General features: G+C 40.9%; 1 protein-coding gene across 1 annotated transcript; it reads left to right on the forward strand.

The window, feature by feature from the left end:
• Window positions 1–9087: 9087 nt before the first annotated feature.
• On the forward strand, window positions 9088–17979 carry LOC134216435 (uncharacterized). Its single transcript, XM_062695325.1, has 6 exons — window positions 9088–9559; window positions 9738–9774; window positions 16528–16584; window positions 16639–16760; window positions 16826–16996; window positions 17054–17979. Exons 1-6 carry the CDS (start codon window positions 9513–9515, stop codon window positions 17514–17516), a joined length of 897 nt encoding a protein of 298 aa, XP_062551309.1. The 5' UTR covers window positions 9088–9512; the 3' UTR covers window positions 17517–17979.
• The last annotated feature ends 4877 nt before the right edge of the window (window positions 17980–22856 follow it).

Below are 22856 nucleotides of genomic sequence, written 5' to 3' on the forward strand. Positions count from 1 at the left end.
ATATTCTTCCCTCCCCTTCATACGGGAGCTTGGCAGAAGGAAGGTCGTGTGATATGTGCCATCACAAATATTGCCCTCCGCTCGCTTTCAAATCGACTTCTATAAAAACATTCTTCATGCCTGCCGTATCCTAACGGAACTATCAATTCTATACTTTCGCCTCTAATGCTATCATGAACATGTACGTCCAAGTTTGGAAGATGATATTAGCATTTCCATATCATTCACCTATCTATTCCGTATAGTCCGGGAAGTCTGCGATTCCGAACCTTCATAAAATATCCATGTTCAGACAACACATCTTTGATTTCAAAAGTACACCTGACCATTGCCCCAGTACAACAAATTTGAGCTTCATCCTATACTTAAAGAAAAGCTTATGATTCTAGCCGTACTTTAAAAATGTTGATGTTATGGAAGCAACAGTTTAGAGTCCATCAGCAAAAGCTTTCCTGAAAAGAAAAACTAAAATTTCTACGGAAATAAGTTCCAGTTTTTCTTAATTATATAAAGTTTGTGCTAAGTTCATTACTGCATAAATATTAAATATATTACACATATTCATAGTCTTTGCCATCATTTTCCATTAAAATTTCAAATTTTTCATGCAATTATTCCCACTTTGGACTATTTTTCCGTTTCCTTGTTTTTTTTATCCCCCCCCCCCCTCGTGTTTTACAAGAGCTGTCGGACATAAAATAAATTTAATATTTGTATCGGCCTTATTATACATTTAAGTTGACTCTGGCAATTAGGATTTTTCCTCTGATTAAATTGAACCATGTACTGCCCATGATTTCCTAGTTGACGTATCAACCTGGTTGTGCGATTTATCAAAAAGATATTTTAGTTACTAGATAAATATTGTCGCTGTCGTCACTGTCCGGAACATCTTTTGCTGGCGAGGATAGGGGAGCTAAATGTCAAAGAAGGAAAATCCATACGATTTGACAGCTTGATACCCAACATGTTCCGGACAGCAGAACAAAGGGAACCGAAGCGACAATCTTTATCTAGTAACTAAAATATCTTTTTTATCAACAATACCTGCTGAATGCGATTCTTTTGTTTTGTATTTTTCTATGCTTCTCTTTGCCTATGACGATGCCTTTCAGTCAGAAAGATAAAGCGGGAATTCGCGAATACGAAAGTAATGCCTCTACTCACTCTTATGGCAAAATCTCATTGCTATCTGTCAGACTGTGCGTGAAACATGGCCGCCAATCACCCCTTCTTGTCCCTCCACAGTAAAATCCCATAAGTAACTGTCAGACTGTGCGTGAAGAATTTACCTTCGTAGTCGCGAATAGCTTAGCCAACTCGGTTTGCCAACAGCGGGCTGAAACTGATGATCATTCGGCACAAATTTCCTGTCTTTTTCTTTCAAGTGATAGTATTCACCCATGCATTTATATAGGGCCGTCACTTTCGCGCACCTGCGAGTGAACTGAAAGGACTTACTGTGGGTCACGTGTGCGGTGAGAGAACAGGTCTTTTGTTTACTTTATCTTTGATTGTTGCTGCTAACCATTTTAAGTTTTCACTATAGATAGTAGAATCTATAGATGAGCGAAAGCATGGCTGAGTCGTTTTTTTGCCCGTGCACACGCGCATATGACGTCACAGCCCTTAACGTTTCCATTGAAATCGTGACGTCATGCTCGTTTGGAGACACGTTTGACAGTTCGTTTGGAGACAGAGGATTTATCTTCGCTCATCTATATATTCCACTATCTATAATTTTCACTGCTACGAAGTGAGTGTGGAAAGGTAATGGTATCAATATCTTACAAAATCAGTCACTGAGATTGAGAATTCGCACCCCCTCATTTGATTCAAATGGAATCCATTTACATGTTCTAAATCTAATTTGAGTGCGTACGGATTGTAATGTTTCAAATGTGCGATATTTGTCCTTAAATAATTCGAAATACACGCGAATGTGCAATGGTTGTTACGTCAACTATGAAATCATGGACAGTGTAGGAATTACAATGTTTTCAACTTAACGTCTGTCCACGTTAAATTTCGGACACCTATTTTCCAATACGATTTTTTAACATTTTCACAAAGCACTGAGACGATCAATTTACATGACAGTTGAACCTCTCCGCTTTATGTGCGCCGTTTGGCTGAAAGGCCCGTGTCATCTGCAAACAAAGATTTTTGACACCCTGGTGGTAAATCAGGTCAGAAGTAAAAATGTTATATAATATAGGCCCCAGTATGCTGCTTTGGGCTGACGAACGAAAACGGCCTACGACTAATTGATTTCGCCGCACCTACTTCACACAGCCTTCCGTATCGGTACACCTGGAGATCACCACTGCAGACAGAATCACAAATCGACCACGTTCTGATTGATGGACGGCACTTCTCCGACATTATCGACGTCAGGACATATCGTGGCGCTAACATCGACTCTGACCACTAGCTGGTGATGGTTAAACTGCGCCCAAAACTATTTGTCATCAACAATGTTCGGTACCGACGACCGCCGCGGTACGACCTAGAGCGACTGAAGCAACCTGATGTCGCCACTGCATACGCGCAGCATCTCGAGGCAGCGTTGCCGGAAGAGGGTGAGCTCGATGGGGCCCCTCTTGAGGACTGCTGGAATACAGTCAAAGCAGCCATTAACGACGCAGCGGAGAACAACGTCGGGTATATGGGTCGAAGTCGACGGAACGATTGGTTCGACGAAGAGTGCAGACAGATTCTGGAGGAGAAGGACGCAGCGCGGGCGGTTGCGCTGCAGCAAGGTACCCGGCAGAACGTGGAACGTTATAGACGGAAGCGGAGACAGCCGACCCGGCTTTTTCAGAAGAAGAAAGCCGCCTGGAAGAAGCGGAGTGCGAGGAGATAGAACAGCTGTGCCGTTCTCAAGAAACACGCAAGTTCTATCAGAAGCTCAACGCTTCTCGCAAAGGCTTCGTGCTGCGAGCCGAAATGTGCTCGAAATGTGGGATAAGGATGGGAGCATCTTGACGGACGAAGGTGTGGTGATCGAAAGGTGGAAGCAGCACTACGAGGAACATCTGAATGGCGCTGAGAGTACAGGCAGTGAAAGTCAAGGCAGCGGAGGAGATGACTACGTCAGTTCAGCGGACGATGAAAGCCAACCAGCCCCAACCTTGAGGGAAGTTAAGGATGCCATTCAACAGCTAAAGACCAATAAAGCAGCTGGTAAGGATGGTATTGGAGCTGAGCTCATCAAGATGGCCCCGGAAAAGCTGGCCACTTGCCTGCAAAAACTGATAGTTAGAATCTGGGAAACCGAACAGCTACCGGAGGAGTGGAAGGAAGGGGTTATATGCCCCATCTACAAGAAAGGCGACAAACTGGAGTGTGAGAATTTTCGAGCGATCACTATCCTCAATGCCGCCTACAAAGTGATATCCCAGATCATCTTCCGTCGTCTGTCACCATTAGTGAATGAGTTCGTGGGAAGTTATCAAGGCTTCGTTGACGGCCGCTGAAATACGAAGGCGCATCATCTGTGGAAGTCGGGCCTACTACGGGCTCCAGAAGAAACTGCGGTCGAAAAATATTCGCCACCGCACCAAATGTGTCATGTACAAGACGCTTATAAGACCGGTTGTCCTCTACGGACATGAAACATGGACAATGCTCGAGGAGGACTTGCAAGCACTCGGATTATTCGAGAGACGGGTGCTTAGGACCATCTTTAGCGGTGTGCAAGAAGACGGTGTGTGGCGGCGAAGAATGAACCATGAGCTCGCCCAGCTCTACGGCGAACCCAGTATCCAGAAGGTAGCTAAAGTCGGAAGGGTACGATGGGCAGGTTATGTTGCAAGAATACCGGACAGCAACCCTGCAAAGATGGTATTCAATTCAGATCCGGCAGATACGAGACGGCGTGGAGCGCAGCGAGCGAGATGTGCAGACCAGGTGCAAAACGACTTGGCGAGCGTGGGGCGTATCCGAGGATGGAGAGATGCGGCTTCGAACCGTGTATTGTGGCGTCAAATTGTTGATTCAGTGTTATCTGTTTAGATGTAAACTAAATAAATGAAAATGAATGCTGCCTTGGGGAACAACACCAAATCAAGAGATCATTTTATTTTCAAATTTTCTGGATATGATACACTGCGCGGCTTTTGTAATGTTCTAAATGGGTACTGCACAAAACTTCACGCGGCGAATCACTGTCAAAAGGTACGGTTGCGCCAAACGATACACCGCAATGCCACAGAGAAACAGACGTCCCACTCAACACATGTTACATGTTACATGATTGCATTTTGTTCTAAGTGAGACGTCTGTTTCTCTGTGGCAATGCTATTCATCCATAAGAATCAAGTAAACGGGGGATGCAGAAAGCGAGGCTGTACCTTTCCTTAAGGGTACGTGACTTACACCTTTGAGTAAATTAGGCAAATTACAACTCGATAGATGATAATGAATAACTAACTTGGAATTATAATAAAAAATAATAGCTTAGAAATCTATATCTATCTATCTATTCTTCTATATATAATAGAGTGGGGCGTTATGGTTATTTTTTAAAATCAATGGTTTTTCGAAGCCATTCTGGGTCCTGAACAACTGTGCTGAATTTGGGACCGATTGGTTGCTTCCTCGCTTACCGCATCGCGTTTGAAGTTTGGAAGTTTTCTACTACTAGAGGTTTCAGTTTATCGTAAACCAAGTGGCACATTACGTTAAAATATAACCCAAAGGATGCCGAAAAACTTTGCTGAAGAAGGCACGTTGCTGGAACGTCCACGATAAAAGTTATAACGCTTCGAAGATTGAGTGTTCAAACCATATGAAAAAAATCATTTATTCTGCCAGCACTGCCGAACTACGTGGAGCAATAATATAACTGAGTGTTATTTCAAAACTATTGATTTTATAGGACTTTGGAGCTAATGAGAGATTTTCGGAATGATTTCACAAAGTAAAAATTCTGACTAGAAGGAAAATGGGTTTTGCCCTCCGACAATTACAGGTTGTCCGGTAGTGCTGGCAGAAACATTGATTTCTTGCATGTGGTTAAACAATCAATTTTCAAAACGAAATAACATTTTTTGTAGACCTTCCAGCTGCATACCTTCTTCGGCAAAGTCTTTCGGCATCTTCCAGGCTATATGCTAACGTATTGAGTCACGTGATTGATGATAAATAAGCAAAGAGCAAAAATGTAAAAAAGTACATTTTCCCATACTAATCTCCATGTAAATTTAAAACGCGATGCGGCATGCGAGGTTGCAACCAATCGAGCCCATATTTTGCACAGTTGATTGGGGTCCCAAAACGATTCAGAAAAACCTTGATCTCACTTGATCGGATGAAGTTTGCGTTTTCCCATACAATTGCGCCCCACTCTAATATACAGGGGATGTCCAAAATAACTGGGATAGGCAAATTTTGGGCATAATTAGATGTGTTGTAACTGTGTCAATTATTATCCGATTTTGACAATTCAGGGATGCCTGAACTAGAAATTTAATGTAGTTTCACCATATGTCCATGGAACCGACCATGGTCATCGGATACCGGAGATATTCCGGGTTTTTCTAAGGTAGGTTCAGAACCGTGAATTTGTGGTGGGTATTAGGATAAGTTATGGTTAAAAACAGAATAATATTAGTAACCATAAATAAAGTAGGGCTCTTTTTGATTGGAACCATATGTTGAAATTCGAAATCGGACCAGGATCAAGTGAGATATGGCCATTTGTTTAGAATCGGTGCCGATCGGGAGTTTTAAAAGGGACCAGGCCACAAATTCATTTGAATCAAGCTTTTTGACCGATCTTCCATTATGATTACATTCCAAAAGTCTTCTGATATGTCAATAATGAAAACCCAATTAAAAAGACGAATCCTAAAGTCGCTGGGGTGCCCCCGGGGAACCTGTAGAAGGGGACATTTTAGTTTTAGCGCCTACACTGGTCATTCGACGGTTCGTTTTTCATGTTTTTCTATCATGAGGCGAGGTATGAATATAAAATGGATCACTGATGGCTTTGACCGATTTCGGGACCTACGGATTGTCCCCGGGGAACCTGTAGAAGGGGACATTTCAGTTTTAGCGTCAAAACTGGTCATTCGACGGTTCGTTTTTCATGGTTTTCTATCATGAAGAGAGGTATGAATATAAAATGGACAATTGACGGCTTTGACCGCTACCGGGACCTACGGGTTGTCCCCGGGGAACCTGTTGTTGGGGACATTTCAGTTTTAGCGTCAAAACTGGCCATTCGACGGTTCGTTTTTTAATGGTTTTCTATCAGGAAGCGAGATACGAACATAAAATGGACCATTGACGGCTCTGACCGATTCCGGGACCTACGGATTGTCCCCGGGAACCTGTAGAAGGGGACATTTCAGTTCTAGCGCAAAAACTGGTCATTCGACGGTTCGTTTTTCATGGTTTTCTATCATGAAGAGAGATTCAAACATAAAATGGACCATTGACGGCTCTGACCGATTCCGGGACCTACGGATTGTCCCCGGGAACCTGTAGAAGGGACATTTCAGTTCTAGCACAAAACTGGTCATTCGAAGGTTCGTTTCCATGGTTTTCTATCAGGAAGCGAGGTATGAATATAAAATTGACCATTGAATGCTTTAATCGATTCCGGGACCAACAGATTGTCCCCGGGAAACCTGTAGAAAGGGACATTTTAGTTTTAGCGCCAAAACTGGTCATTCGACGGTTCGTTCTTCATGGTTTTCTATCATGAAGCGAGGTATGAATATAAAATGGACCACTGAAGGCCTTCACCGCTTTCGGGACCTACGGATTGTCCTCGGGAAACCTGTAGAAGGGGACATTTCAGTTTTAACGCCAAAACTGGTCATTCGACGGTTCGTTTTTCATGGTTATCGATCAGGAAGCGAGGTATGAATATAAAATAGACCACTGACGGCTTTGACCGCTACCGGGACCTACGGTTTGTCCCCGGGAACCTGTAGAAGGGGACATTTCAGTTTTATCGCCAAAACTGGTCATTCGACGGTTGGTTTTTCATTGTTTTCTATCAGAAAGCGTTTTTAACCATAACTTATCCTAATATTCATACCTCGCTTCCTCGGTTCCCGGGGACAATCCGTAGGTCCCGGTAGCGGTCAAAGCCGTCAGTGGTCCATTTGATATTCATACCTCGCTTCCTGATAGAAAACCATGAAAAACGAACCGTCGAATGACCAGTTTTGGCGCTAAAACTGAAATGTCCCCTTCTACAGGTTCCCGGGGACAATCCGTAGGTCCCGGAAGCGGTCAAAGCCGTCAATGGTCCATTTTATATTCATACCTCGCTTCCTGATAGAAAACCATGAAAAACGAACCGTCGAATGACCAGTTTTGGCGCTAAAACTGAAATGTCCCCTTCTACAGAATCCCCGGGGACAATCCGTAGGTCCCGGTAGCGGTCAAAGCCGTCAGTGGTCCATTTTATATTCATACCTCGCTTCCTGATAGAAAACCATGAAAAACAAACCGTCGAATGACCAGTTTTGACGCTAAAACTAAAATGTCCCCTTCTACTGAATCCCCGGGGACAATCCGTAGGTCCCGGTAGCGATCAAAGCCGTCAGTGGTCCATTTGCTATTCATACTTCGCTTCCTGAAAGAAAACCATGAAAAACGAACCGTCGAATGACTAGTTTTGGCGCTAAAACTGAAATGTCCCCTTCTACAGGTTCCCCGGGGGCACCCTAGCGACTTTAGGATCCGTCTTTTTCATTTGTTTTTCATTATTGACATATCAGAATACTTTTGGAATGTAATCATAATGGAAGATCGGTCAAAAAGCTTGATTCAAATGAATTTGTGGCCTAGTTCCTTTTAAAACTCCCGATCGGCACCGATTCTAAACAAATGGCCATATCTCGCTTGATCCTGGTCCGATTTCGAATTTCAACATATGGTTCCAATCAGAAAGAGCCCTACTTTATTTATGGTTACTAATATTATTCTGTTTTTAACCATAACTTATCCTAATACCCACCACAAATTCACGGTTCTGAACCTACCTTAGAAAAACCCGGAATATCTCCGGTATCCGATGACCATGGTCGGTTCCATGGACATATGGTGAAACTACATTAAATTTCTAGTTCAGGCATCCCTGAATTGTCAAAATCGGATAATAATTGACATAGTTACAACACATCTAATTATGCCCAAAATTTGCCTATCCCAGTTATTTTGGACATCCCCTATATATACCCCCTATATAACTATATAACAAAGAAATACAGCACCAATTTTGTCGCTTCTTTTTGCCAACATGAGTGCTCACTGCTGAAAATAATCACAACAATGAGAAACAAATCAAAATGCTTTCCATTGCTTTGTTTTTGATGGGATAAATATCGGAGCTATGCGATGAATTCCAGGAGCAGTTGCCCTATATATGAAACAAAGTAGTAACAAAAATGAGAGATCATTCTGAAGAATCAATTTGTTTTCTAGAAAAATTGTGAGCGCAAAAAATGTACCAGGAAAATGATCACTTTTTGGGGAGACAAAGTTCGCCAGGTCAGTATAAATCTAAGTATAAACGATTTTACGGGTTATTTTATGCTTTGGACATTTTTTCTCCACCTTTACTGTTTGTTCACTTGGGGGTCCCGCGTCGTCTTTCTATCTCAGTTTCTCGAAAATGATTAATGTTTCGCAAAAAGTAGGTTGTAAGCAAAAGTTTATACTGCCAGCTTCCGCGGAACAACATTTATCATTGAGTCACCGGATGATAGGAACATTTTTGGTGATTTTTTAAACCTTAATGTCTCTAGGAAAGACGCTGTGGATAATAGTTAAGAAATAAATGTTTCAACATCATATCATATTGCTCATTCAACGTTCGGTTCAAAAGTGTAAGAAAGGGCTAACTTGTCCCTTACGATGTCCCTTTGGGAAATTTTCCAGTTTTCCTGAGCATTTTCATATGTAAACAAACTTCTGCGCAGGCGTTTTTCCACCCCTTTGATCAGCTGTTGACTGTCAATGTTGGGTGGTTCTCGTAGCACTTCTGCCTCTGTCGGTCCGCTACACATGTTTTCTATTGCGATTAGTTCCTCCCCCACCACAGGTTCCCAGCCAGCAAGCATATGTGGGTACCCGTCACCAAGGAGAGAAAAACCAAAAGTCAAAACTTTTCCTTTATTGATTAACATCGCGGTTTTTTGTTAGGGTTGAAATTTGAGTTGATCCGTTTTTAAACTGTTCGTAATGATACTTTGATAATCATTCTTGTTCAACAAACCACACTATGTGGCAGAGCAACTGTTAATAAGTTGTTTTACAATCAATGGGATCTAAATACGTGGCAAAGCAAGTTCACAATCCAGTGCATCGCCGACCGAGGAAAATGGTGCTGATTCATAGGATATCACATCGTCACATGTCATCCGCCCTGATCGCAAAACTTTTATCGCCGCCGCTGGTGTGGTCACTGTAGGGACCACTGGCGGGTCGAGTCAGGGTCCCACGCAACATTATCCACGAGTACGTATGAGTGCTCCACTCGTAAAATTATGGGAAATTGCTTCAACGGATGCCTTTCGGAGGAGAGTCAAACACGGTAGGCACTAGCAGTGTAGGCGTTTCGGTGTGTGTGGGAAAAGGTAAAATCAATAATTTATTTCCGCCGCTTCTTATTTCTTTTTCATATTGATGCCGCGGGGAATTTGTTTTTATTTGCCGGTTAACACGCATATCCTGTTGCGCTGGAATTGGCGGGCGGATTGATTTGCGAACAGCAACCGGACGTTGACCGCTAGTGATAGTCAGTATGAGGTATGTAACAATATACGTTCGAAAATTCAGAATGTCAAACCGAATCTTGTTGTTCAAATCGGAGTTGAGATTTAATATATACTCGTGAGCTGAACAACAATTTGCACTTGCTAACACAATAATGCTAAACACACTTCATAGCTGTAACAAAAAGAAACCGTAAGAATTTAGCGTAAATGGGGAAATTCAACAGAACTTTCGTTGAAATTTCAGAAAAAATTCTCAAACACATTCAGAAGAACACTTATGTTTTTTAATATTTTTCCTAAAAAAGTTCTGAAGATTTTTTTTCTGAGTTGACACTTTTTTTTATCGATTCTAATACGTACATAGCGCATCTCGCGCTCAAAATATTTCAGCTATTTTAGTTTTTCCTATTTGCTCAGCACTTCAAACATGTTTTTAATAATTTATCTGCCACTGCTGCACAAGTTGGGATTTGCAGAATTTACTGAACATTTTTGCTGACTGGCGCACTATGAACATGATGAGCCCAAGCATCGGAAAATGCAACACAATTTCGTATCACCGCAAACATCAACCAATCTTATTCGACTATGTTCTCTTTGAACATTTCCTCGCTCGTATTCAGCACATCAAGGATTTTGGTGTGCTCTTGGATAGCGGTCTTACTTTCAGGATGCACTATAACGATATGATCGCCAGAGCTAATCGACAACTAGGCTTTATTTTCAAAATTGCAGATGAGTTTCGAGACCCACTTTGCCTCAGATCTCTATACTGTTCTCTTGTGCGTTCTATACTAGAATCTGGCGCGATCATATGGTGCCCTTTCCAAACAACTTGGATTTCCAGAATTGAAGCCGTTCAAAAAAAAGTTCGAAAGATACGCTCTTCGTTTACTCAGATGGCGTGACGCATCAAACCTTCCACCGTATGAACACCGTTGTCTAGTGATGGGAAAAATGGTTCATTCTGATGAGCGGCTCTGAACCAAGCGTTCACTTAAATGGGCCGACTCATTTGAACGGCTCGTTAGTTAATTCAAAAGAACTATGAAGTCCCGGTGGTTTGAGCGTATTAAATTATGTATTGGAGTTCATTTTTTATTTGAACTTCTAGTAACTTCTTGATATATAACTCATCTCTAGTGGACTTTTTTGCTGTTTTGATTAATTTCGTGCTCCGTGCTCCATTTTAATTTTAACGAATTACAGATTAACGAAGTTCAAATTGAAAAGTATTCAGCCTAGCCTAGTTTTATATCTTGCGTATTCAACTATATTCAATATCATTAACAAGAAAACAATTTAAAGAAATCCAAAATATCAAGTAGGTGTATTAAAACTGCAATGAATAATCCGTTAATTCTTCGATTTCATTTAAAATCTTTACAATCTTCTCAATGTTGCATACGTATATATTTTCCTCAATGTTTTCCGATGTTAGCTTGCTGCGAGGCTCACTACAAATGTGTCGCGTTTTTGAAAAAAATCCTCACGCATGACATTGGAGTACCCGTAATACAAAGTCTTTACAAGACCTCGGATAATTTTTTTTCTGCTCCCACCAGAACAAGGAATTGCTAACATTCGGCAGGTAAGGTTTAGTGGTGTACTTAGCGCCTTCGATTATGGCAGAAACTGATGGATCATAATATGATCTCGAAGCTTACTGATCTGTTCGTCAATGTCCTCCAATAAAGACAACTGAGCTTCGAAAGAACCTGTTTTTGAATTGCCCTTTCCCGTTAAAAAAAATCTCGCTCAATCGGATCTTTATTTTTTTAAGGGTCAATTTTCCCGATGAACCTATACAAATAAACGGGCAAAGTAAACAAATGATTGTTGGTAAGGCGGAAGTATTGTTATCGCCTGATGATTATTATGGCGAATTAAAACTCATGAATTGAAATGTATTAGATTTGTTCTAGAAACAGCTTCAAAAAACTTTAATACACCCCCTAATAAAGTTGCAACAAGAAACTCACGTGTTTGCACTCTGTAGGTGACTTTGGTTATCGAATTAAAAAGCTTTAGAAGTGATCACTCCCGTGAAGTCACTTGAAGGGTTGAACAAAAATGAAAGTTTTCAACATAATAACAAAAGCATCATTTAGAATAAGAGTAAGAAGATCCTCTTTGCGCAACTCTATATAATAGACTCTGATCAGGGTCTGTCTCATTTGGAGAATTAAACTTAAAAGTGACAGTTCGAAAATTAGCAAATAAACCGGTAATAAGAAAAGAATGACTGGTGCTGCCCAGCAATTCCAATAAGACATCGATGCAAAATGATTCGATATCTGTCAAAAGTAATCTTGCTCTGCGAGCAATGAGCAATGAGCAGTGAGAATAAGAAGTAAGAAGTGTACAATTAGAAGTAAGAGTTGAGTAGTGAGAAATGAGTAGTGTAATGAGTAGTGAGAATGAGGCGCGAGAAGTGAAGAGTATGAAGTGAGTTATGAAGAGTGAGAAAAGAAAATTGAAAAGTGACTAATGAGAAGTGAGAAGTGAAGAATGATAAGTGAAAAAATGAGTTGTGAGAAGTGGAATGAATAGTGAGAAGTGGGAATTGAGAAAGAGAAGTAAAAAGAGTAAAGTGAGAAATGAGTACTAAGAAGTGAGAAGTGAAAAGTGAGCAGTGATAATTGAGAGACTCGCTCTAACTCATTCTCACTCACTTGCTCTAACTCATTCTCACTCACTCGCTCTAACTCATTCTCACTCACTCGCTCTAACTCATTCCTACTCACTCGCTCTAACTCATTCAATCTCTCATTCACGCACTCAATCTCACTCATACACACACACATTCTCACTCGATCGCTCAATCTCACTCACTCACTCACATTCACTAACTCTGTCTCACACACTTATTCACTCTCACTCAATCACTCACTCACTCTCTCTCATTCACGTACTTTCATACACTCATTCTCACTCACTCACTCAACCTCACACACTCATTCTCACTTACTCACGAATTCTCACTCAATCACTCGTTCACTCACTAACTCACTTTGACTTACTCACCCACTCTCGCTTAGTCATTTTCACTCACTCATTTCCTCTTTCTCTCCCACTCAATCGCTCTCTCACTCATTCTCTCCCTTTCTCTCGCTATATCTCCCTCTTCTCGTTAATTTTCCACCTCTTGTGTAAAGAAATCCGAACCAAAACCCCGAAGTGTAAACTCAAGCACGGGCGAGGATACGCAGATTCTCAAATCCCGAAGCAAAATCCTGAAGTGTAAACCCAATCACGGAAAATGTTTTGACAGTGGAGACTGTCCGATCACGGACGATTAGCGGGGAACTGTCGGTATCTTAACCTCGACAGCGGCACCTTCCCTCTGAAGGATGCCTGGAATGAGCCACCCAGTTGGCTCGGTTGGGGATGTGGATTGTATCAACGCCCTTCGGATGAAGGGCCTCCAAGTCCGTACGATAGCGACTTATGAAAATTATTTTTTAACTCTTGAAGCCTTGAGAAAGGCTGTTTGTTTCGGCTTGTCCAAGAAAATAAAGCGGTTAATTCACAAACAACGATGTATTTCGCAGAATAGTTTACAAGGAACTGAATGCCCATGAGCGAATGCACATTTCTTATATACAAGATATTGAATCCTATTCGCCTCCTGATTGGTCGGCCAATCAGCGTGTAACATGTTGCCAAGTCATCATTGCTGTCGGTACTCTCGCCGTAGGCTTCTTCTTCTTCTTTTCTTCCTCGCTGCTGGCGTCCAATTCATAACGGTTCTTTTTCGCTAACGGGACTTCGCGAGCCAAGCATCAAGCTATCAATTACCGTTTGGATGAGGAGTGCGTGTTCATTTTCAAACCATGGTTGTCAGTAGGAAGGGGACCGAAACACCCGCGGTCGACTCGGGGTTAGTAGGATGGAATGTGGGATTTTGGGGTGATTAACTTTAGGATTGGTAACTTTGGGCGCGAACAGAGACTTATCGGCGGAAAATTTTCCCTGCCAAAACCCGGAGCAAAATCCCGTAACAAATCCCGCGGACTCGTTTTCCGAACTGTAAACCAGCCTGGTTTTAATTTCAGTTTAATTCTCCAAATGAGACAGACCCTCAGTGGTGCCACGGTGCCGCAAGCAAACGTAAAAGTATGTGTGAGCTTCCAGTTTTACAGACGTTGGCGGCCTATTTAATTTATTCCGGCGGCGGTCCGAGAGTTGGGATCCGGGCGACCGAATAGGAATAAACAGTTGGTAGCTATGAAGCGACTCACAATCCCAGCTTTCCGGCTCGGAAAGAATATCTGAAAACAAATTTTCTGCTCGTTGAGTGCGAAGGCTCTGACACCTATCGCGTGTGCTTCAGCTATTGCGCATAGTCATGGGCTAGTCTACTGTCTTGTAGCCGCCCGTTCGGCATCGACGCGTGTTGTAGGGGAACTGGGGTAGGACGCCCACGTTAAGGAAAATGCCATTTTTATCAATGAAAACCACCATTTCAGCCAGTTTTCATCAGCGCATACTGAAGAACAGCATATCTGCGACTGACTACCGATAACAGATATCTAATTGTCCATTTTATTGCACAGAAATTAGATTTTTAAAAAGCACCCGAAAAAAAATGATTTTGAAACCATGCGGGGTGAGATGCGCCAGTGGATGGGTTAAAACGCGCATGTGCTTATCGTACTGATTTTCATTTTAATTGCCTACCCTATGCCTGCCTTTTTAATTGCAATTAACCGAATGTTCTGCTGTTTCGGTCATACGAAATGAGCATGGGCGTCATGCCCCACACCGACCTCAGAAGTTTGAAGGCCCATAAAATCGTTTTAAAACCATTTTTGACGACGATTTCATGTGGAACATAAAGAACACGAGTAAGCAGCATGGCTCATGGCTCAATTATTAATTTATCAATGTATAACAGTGACAGAAAGACTAAATTCCACCGAGCTAGAATTGCATCAAAACACGCAAAATCGTTTTTCGAGTTTTTCATGTAGAACTAGAGAAAAATCATGAAATATGTGTATCCAATGGCAATATTGTTCATTGCTTTATCGTATAGACTATTGAAAATAGTCAAAATGGGGATATTGAACCTTATTCAGGGGTGGCGCGTTTTAACCCCGATGGGCGTGCTACCCCACTTCCCGTACACCATCGAGAGTTTTGATCGCAGGCATTGTGCAACGAGGTAGTGGTCGGATTTAAAATTCGCACTACGGTGAGTGCGGATATTCGTGATGTCGGAGAGAAATTTACCATGGATTAGAACGTGGTTGTGTTGGTTTTCTGTTTCTTGGTTTGGTATTTTCCTTGTGGCCTTGTGGATACTCTTGCGGGGGAAGAAAGTTCTTCGGACTACCATTTCGCGGGAGGCTGCAAAGTTTATGCATCGTTGTCCGTTGTCATTCGATACGGTATGCAGACTCTCCGGTCCGATGATCGGACTATACATTTCCTCTCTCCCTACCTGAGCGTTCATATAGCCGATGACGATTTTGACGTCTCGCAGTGGGCATCCATCGTGTGTCTGCCCCAGCTGTGCATAGAACGCTTCGTGTGGGCAATGCACATTAATGATTCTATAGTTGAAGAAACGGCCTTTTATCCTCAGCTTGCATACCTTTGCGTTGATTGTCTGCCACCCAATCACGCGTTAGCGTATCTTGCCCAGCACTATCAAGCCGTTTCCAAACTCGTTGGTGGTGCAACAGCTTTGGTAGAAGGTAGCCGCTCGATGCCCGCTTTTCCACACTTTCTCTTATGTCCAGCAGATTTCCTGCAGCGCTAGGACGTCGAAGTTGCGGGGATGTAATTCATCGTAGATTATCCTGTCGCAACCTAGCAATTTGCAATTCCATGATCTAAGCTTCCAAACGTGATCCTGTATTCGTCGCCGTCGTTGCAAATTATATCGAGTCGTATTTGGGCTTATTCTACGAGTCGAGTGACGTGAGTGTGGGGAATAAAGTTAGTCTGAAAGATGCATTTGCATTTGTTGGTTACATTGATGGATAATGTGGAACGTATTTCTTATTTAATGTTAAAAATAATGGAATAAACTAAAATATTTAAAATGACATTAATAGAAAAATGATAACGAATTTGAAATTCAATCGTAGTTGGCATTTGAAATACCAGCATACTAAGAAGCTAATGAGAAGAAATTTCAAATTCAATCTCAGTAGGCTGACAGGAACTCTAGATGATTCGAACGGTGAAAATAAAATCGGCAAATCGGAAGATGGATTTGCTTGGCTGCGACAGTGAGGTGAGTAGATTTTAGCGATTCTCACGTGAGGTGACCATGTTATTCAAATGAGGCTATACGACTCTTCTCACGTCATTCGAGCAATCTCACGTCACTCCACTCGTAGAATAAGCCCAATTATCTCAGTTGTTTGTAATTATTGGTTTTACAGGCGGCTTACTGGGCCTGCGCAAGCTTCCTGTCTCGTCGGAGGGCCGTCGTGTCAGGTCTGTTTAGCGTCCCACCGAACACCAGGGCTTGAGCTTGCGTGCTTTGAGCGACACATGAACGCTTTGGCGGAGTCTGCTTACAGATACATGCAGCTTTTTATAGAAGTTCAACAGAGCTCACTGTCAAACACTTCCGCGGGGGATGTGCTTCTATCGACTGTACCAATGATGGGCCTTGCATATTTGCTCGCTTCGTGAGGTCATATGAGAGGTCGCTAGAAACAGATTGATTATGTCCAGTGGAAATTAAAACTTCGATCGGCAAATGATCATTACATCATGACACTAAACAAGCTTAAAAATCCAATCTCATTCTATTTTCTAGATGCTGGTAGAGGAGTGTTCTAAGCAACAAGGAAAGATTAACCAAATTACACCAAAAGTAAGTAAACTAATAACCGATGCTGAAGAGTATTATATCCTATTTTCGTCGTAGAAAAAGCCCAAACTTTTTGGAAAATTTTGGAAACGGAAAGGAGATGTGGAGTACTCAAGACTGAATAAATCAAACAATAATTTTATAAGCAAGGGTAATCAAAGCGACCATCAGAAATCAGGGTTAGTAAAAAACATCTTTGCTGGTTATAAGAAAACATGCCTTCTTATTTAACAAAAAAATACAGATCAGAAATTCCACTGCAGTGCCTCGATGCACACTCGCTTCTGCTGGTGTCGAAAGATAGCAATACTCGTAAAAACGGATATCATGATCTGAACACGGATGTGACATCAACTCCGGGCAGCTCACTGGACCTGGAGTGGGAGAATGATTATGGATATCAGAATAGTCACTGGTAGAATGTTAAGCATTTTGATATGTTCGATTCTAACAAATAAACTTTCATTTCAAGGCAACTACGAGCAAGTGATGATCAACAGCTTCCATATACAACGGCAATGGATCCGGTGTTCAAAGTGGAAGAATGGTCTATCCTGAAGAAAAGCAAAGATCGCATCAACTTCATCAGAAAGTTAGATCGCGCTTCATCGGTACGCATTCAAGACAATGCAAACGGGCCAAACGCTGGTGGCAGTTCGCACCCTCTATCCAGCGTTGGCGGCAATGGTTCAGGCAACATTGGTACACCATCGATTGTGAGCTGTGGTTCAAATGCTTCCTCGTCACACATATCAACGCCGGAGGATTCACTCGAGTGGGACATCGATCAGGATCGGCAGCTAAAATCGGAAAACGAATCACTAGACCTAGAAACCAAAGAACTGCTGCTGGAAATCGAGCAGCTAAAGAATCGGGTTCTCAACGAAACTGGTGCTAACTTGAAGGATCTGAAATACGACGAGTCAATCAGTTGATTGTTTACAATGGGAACCGACCGGGGCTTATGGGATGGACCGAAAATCAAATAATTGACTTTATATAACCGTAGGAAAAACTGGAAACATAGTAAAATCATGTTAAAAACAATTTTAGAACACGGATTATAAGCAGAAACAAGAAAGTGTAACGTAAATTTCATAGTGAATCGTTTCGAAATACAAAGCGAAGGAAATAGCACCAGTATAATCTATATTTATTGTGAATTCTATATATTCCAGTTTATGAGAAACTTCTTAGATATAATTCAGTGACATCACAAACAATGCAAAAAGAGAATTAATCAAAAATTGGTTATCAAAAGAATTGTTGAACAATTACTGAACGGCATTTATTTTCCACAAAATGGAAAACGTTTCGAATCTTGTTAGAAAAAGTCGTCTTGAGACGATCGAAGTGTATAATAAATTCTGAATAACAGCTAAGTTTATACGTTTTTATGCCTCATAAGTGAGATTGCATCCTATTTTTTCCGCTCCCGAAATTCCTAAACAGATATTCTATATATACACACTATTAAATCATATTTTTTTACCCTTCCTTTGGAAGTGTTTATAATTTCACTTTGTATGCGTTACGCAGGCGTGGTACGTATCACTTTATAAATAATTATATGTATAATAAAATAAAATGAATGATATTTGAAACAAATTCACTTTTATATTAAAAACACAATTCTAACAAATATCATATCATAGAATATAGGGGAAAATACCTATTCTTAGCAGTGTAAGACATTCGCCAAAGTGAATGATAAAAATAATGAATAATTACACTAAAACACAGGTATAGTTCAACTGGTATACATTCGTATACTCTTCCTTTAATGATTGGTGTTCACTTAATATAATATCTTTTACCACAAACTTAGTAAATTTAATATAAAGTAACAGGTCAACGTTTCTTCTACAGTCCCATCCCGATTTTGGCAACACCCGTTTTTGTCTACCCCCGATTTTGGCAACACCCGTTTTTGGCAACATTTTCTTCCCGATTTTGGCAACAACCTCGAAAATATTTTTTTATTACTTTTTTGAGCTAAAACCTTTATATTAATATGTAATATGATAAACAAAACCAAAAGTGAATGTCATTAGGGTATATATACGTATTATGGGCTCTGTACAAATAGTGGGCATTTTAACTGAAATAATGAACCACCACTCATATTACCGCTCATTGCTAACAATTTCTATTGAAACTTATCTGCTCTTTTTATTCACGTTTTCCATGTCCCTATTCGCACTACCCTAATCTAACCAGCCTACCGTAGAATGTCGTATTTTTTATTATTCTCACTGATTTTGTATAAACTGAGTTTTGATAAACTGAGTCACACCGCTGTACATAGTACAACACCTATTAAGCGAAGCCCGCTGTTTACATCACAATGCAATCGATACTGCATGAGTGATCCAGGAGCAAGCAAACCCCAGTAGGTTTAATTGCTTGTGATTAGTACATTCGATTTTGTAAATGCACTTTATCCAGCTTTCCATGATCGGTAATGGCGGCTTGTCGCTGTGTAAAAATCAATCGGTCACTGTACTGTTTGACACTAGCTGGAGGAAAGCTCACTGGCGTTCCTGGATGAGGGGAAGGGAAAAAGGCCTTTTCGCCAGTGAGTTTTCCTCCAGCTAGTGTCAAAAAGTAAGTGACCGATTGATTTTTACACACCGAAAAGCCGCCATTATCGAGCGTGGAAAGCTGGATAGCCATCAAGTCGTTTTGCTCATTATGCGCCTCTTTTATGATACTAGTCGAGAAACTGTCATTTTATCATTTTATCCGTCTTTCTGCTGCATTCCCGTATTGATAATAAGCAACAATTTAATTTCAAAGAGTCTTTCAAATTGACGCGAATTTGTCTAGCTATTAATATCAGAACACTGTTGGGTTTTCCAGTTTCCTAATGTGTCAATTGCGTAACGAGTCTTTTTATTCCAGCATGTTTGCCAACAGTTCAACAGTAATGGTAAGAGTTTGGTAACATATAACCGTAAGGCTGTCGAAAAGGCATTGAAAAAAAAGTCAGTTCAGTTCACTCATAGGCTATGGACGCTACGATTGGAATAGATCAATGTTCACAATGCTTATTCACACTTCCAATGCCTGCTCTCGAGTGTTCTGTTTGTTATGTCGAAGTATTAGAAGTGGAGTACCTCCTGTAAAGTACCCATGAGATCACTGGTGTAATTCTAGCTGCTTTGATAGACGAGTGATGCGTCACATGTGGTTTTATTATTATTTATTCAGCCTAAGGCCGGAGTGGCGTCTGCGGTACATAACAGTCGCCTCCGTCCACTGCTGTACGTTACCAGTCACGCAGTCTACGGAGGGTCCGTACATCGTCTTTCACCTGATCGATCTACCTTGATCGCTGCACACCTCACCTTCTTGTGCCCGTCGGATCATCGTAGAGAACCATTTTTAATCCAAGTGCGCGTTGGTCCTCGTGTCCGAGGAGGACTACCGCCACCGGTTTAATGAGGGAGTCTGTTCGGTACGGCGGCGTACTCTATTCGATCGGAGTGTTTTTAGGAGTCCAAAGTACGTACGCTTTCCTGCCACGTTGAGTCTCCGAATTTGTCTGCTGGTATCTTTATCGGAGGTCAAGTCAGCCCAACTACACGAATTCTTCAACAACCTTGATTTTGTCGCCATTGATACAAGCTCGTGGTGAATGGCCGTTGTCTCTCTTGAGCCTACTTCGTCTTCAACGTGTTAATGACTAGTCCGATCTGCTTTGCTTCCCTCTTCAGCCTGATGTAGGATTCGTCCATCTTTTCAACGTTATATTAATGAAAGTAGTGCATGAGGAACTGGAGTGCGATGACCTGCAGCAAGCACCAGTTTGTCCGTAGGTTAACTGCTGTCGAGTGTCAGAGGTGCAAATGGTCTTCCAGCTTTCAATTGGCCACACTGCCACTTGTAGTACGAGATGCATGTTGTGCTCATGGATCAATCATTGCCGTCTGACATATTCCTGGGTTGAGTGCTAGGAGACCGACTAGTGCAAAGGGATTTGGTTTTAATGAGTCGAGTGTAGTTAACCCATACTCACACTACATTGGATACGCTTGACTAATGTGTAGAATGCAGATTTCCGTTACCATTTTCTAAAACAATGGAGTGTCTTATGACTTGCGTTCATTTTTTCCATAATGTCAGCGAAAATTGTGCACAGAACTTTATTCTTAATCACACCGACCACAAGAAATTTGTAGAACATTTAGTCATCCGTTGGATCGCTATTTGATTTACATTGTGAAATATGATTAAAAAAAACGTTCTTGGTGGACTAAAGTTTATATGAGATGTCAGATTGAAGTCAGCACTTCAATGGACTACTATAGAAACGTTATTTTCATCACCACAAATTTTTGTAAGGACGTGGCCGACGCTATAGTTAATTTCAAATATTATTTATAATTAAATTTGTATTATGAAATTGGCTAATTAGATACATTATCGTTTGATTACCATTCTTGGGTTTGTTTCAATTTTGTATGAACTACAATCTCCGAGTTATGAATAATATCGCAAAAATGTCAATTATGATGCACGTACATCACTTAAACGCACTCCACATACTTTGTAGAACATATTCTAAGTATTTAGCTTCAATCATGCAAACAAAAAAAAAATGAAATTTTGTATGAAATTTTTTTCCCGTTTTTGGCAACATCCCCATTTTGGCAACATTAAAATCCGGTCGTGTTGCCAAAATCGGGAAGGGACTGTATTGGCATAGCAATTTCTATTATCAGCAATGATTTTGCTCCCTTCAGCAACTAGACATGGAAGTAGAAAACTAGTAATGTATTGGTGCCAGATGCTGGTTGTTTATATCCTCTAGTAGTAAAATTCATTCATAATAATCGGCCGCACGCTCATCTCGCTTCACTCAATTTTGGAAGAAATTTTATTAATTATCAAAACTGACTTAAAACAAAACATGAATTTTAGCCTTGGTATCAATTTTATGTCACGTGGAAGATAGGCAAAAACATTTAAACACATTGTAAAACAAATTTTACCCCTTATGCGGCCAACAAAAAACAGACGTGAATGGCAGATAGGGTACCCGTGTACCCAGATATTGACAATTTCATAACTTTTACCATTTTTAACCTATTTGAATAATGTTGGCCAATTTTGGCGAAGGGAACTTACATACTTTTCGTCCGCTGCCAAGATTTACATCTTTTGTCTTTTGTAATGCCTTTGAGTCTTCACGCGTAAGCAAAAGTCTATCAACCAGTTTCAAATATACAACTTGCTCTTTACGGTCCTTAGATTTGAAGGTCCTTACATGATATGTTTGTTTCATCAAAATAATCATGGGGGTTGTGTACAACGACGTAAACTATGTAAAACCAAATCTATACACATAAGATTGAGCTGGAGCCACCTCATTCGTATACTACGTTTCACAGTCGAATAATTGATAATACCCTAAAAGTAGGCAATTATTTATGGTTGAAATGCGCTATGTAGGAACGGGAATGGTTATGATTTTTTTGATGAGCTTGGAAAGTATTAAAGTTGCAAAAGGAAAACGGTTCTGTCAGCCACATAAGGCTTAAAAGGGTATACCCCGTTAGGCATAAAGACGTTAGGCATAAGTACGTTTGGCATAATGGACGTTAGGCATAACGGACGTTAGGCATAATGTACGTAAGGCATAATGGACGTTAGGCATAAAAAACGAGCAATGGGTAATGTTTTCAGCATAACCGCGAGTAGACGTAGGACTTGTATAAACGTAGCGTATTTACATTTAACTTCTAACTTTTGGATATATGGAGTTTGATTATAGTATTGATATTGGAAACGACAACTTCCATGCTGTGTAGAATTATTAGCAATTTGTATATTAGGGTGGCTCAAAAAACACTTTTTCAATTTTTTTGATGGGCCGCACTCTTATTCGGTTCTATTTGATGCCCTGATGCTCTGGACAAAATTTCAGCCAAATCGGCCAACGTTTGGGCGGTGCTAAACTCGTTGAAAGTTTATATGGAAAAATATATGCGGAAACATCCAAAAACAGTGATTTGCAGTTGGACGGCACTATTAACGTTCAAGAGCTATAATACTTATTATGGTCTTGTAGAATTAAATACAGAATGTTATGCTGAAAACCGCGAGAAGATTAGAGTTTTTTAGGCAAAGATATTAGCATTTTACTGGAGTGTTGTAGGGGTGAATTTATTTCTTTTCAAAGGTAAAAGAAACGAAATTTGCTCAAACCCCACTTTAGAGAAATGCTAACGAAATTTGCTCAAACCCCACTTTAGAGAAATGCTAATAAC

This window comes from Armigeres subalbatus, chromosome 2 (assembly GCF_024139115.2).
Source record: "Armigeres subalbatus isolate Guangzhou_Male chromosome 2, GZ_Asu_2, whole genome shotgun sequence".
Lineage (NCBI taxonomy): Eukaryota > Metazoa > Arthropoda > Insecta > Diptera > Culicidae > Armigeres > Armigeres subalbatus.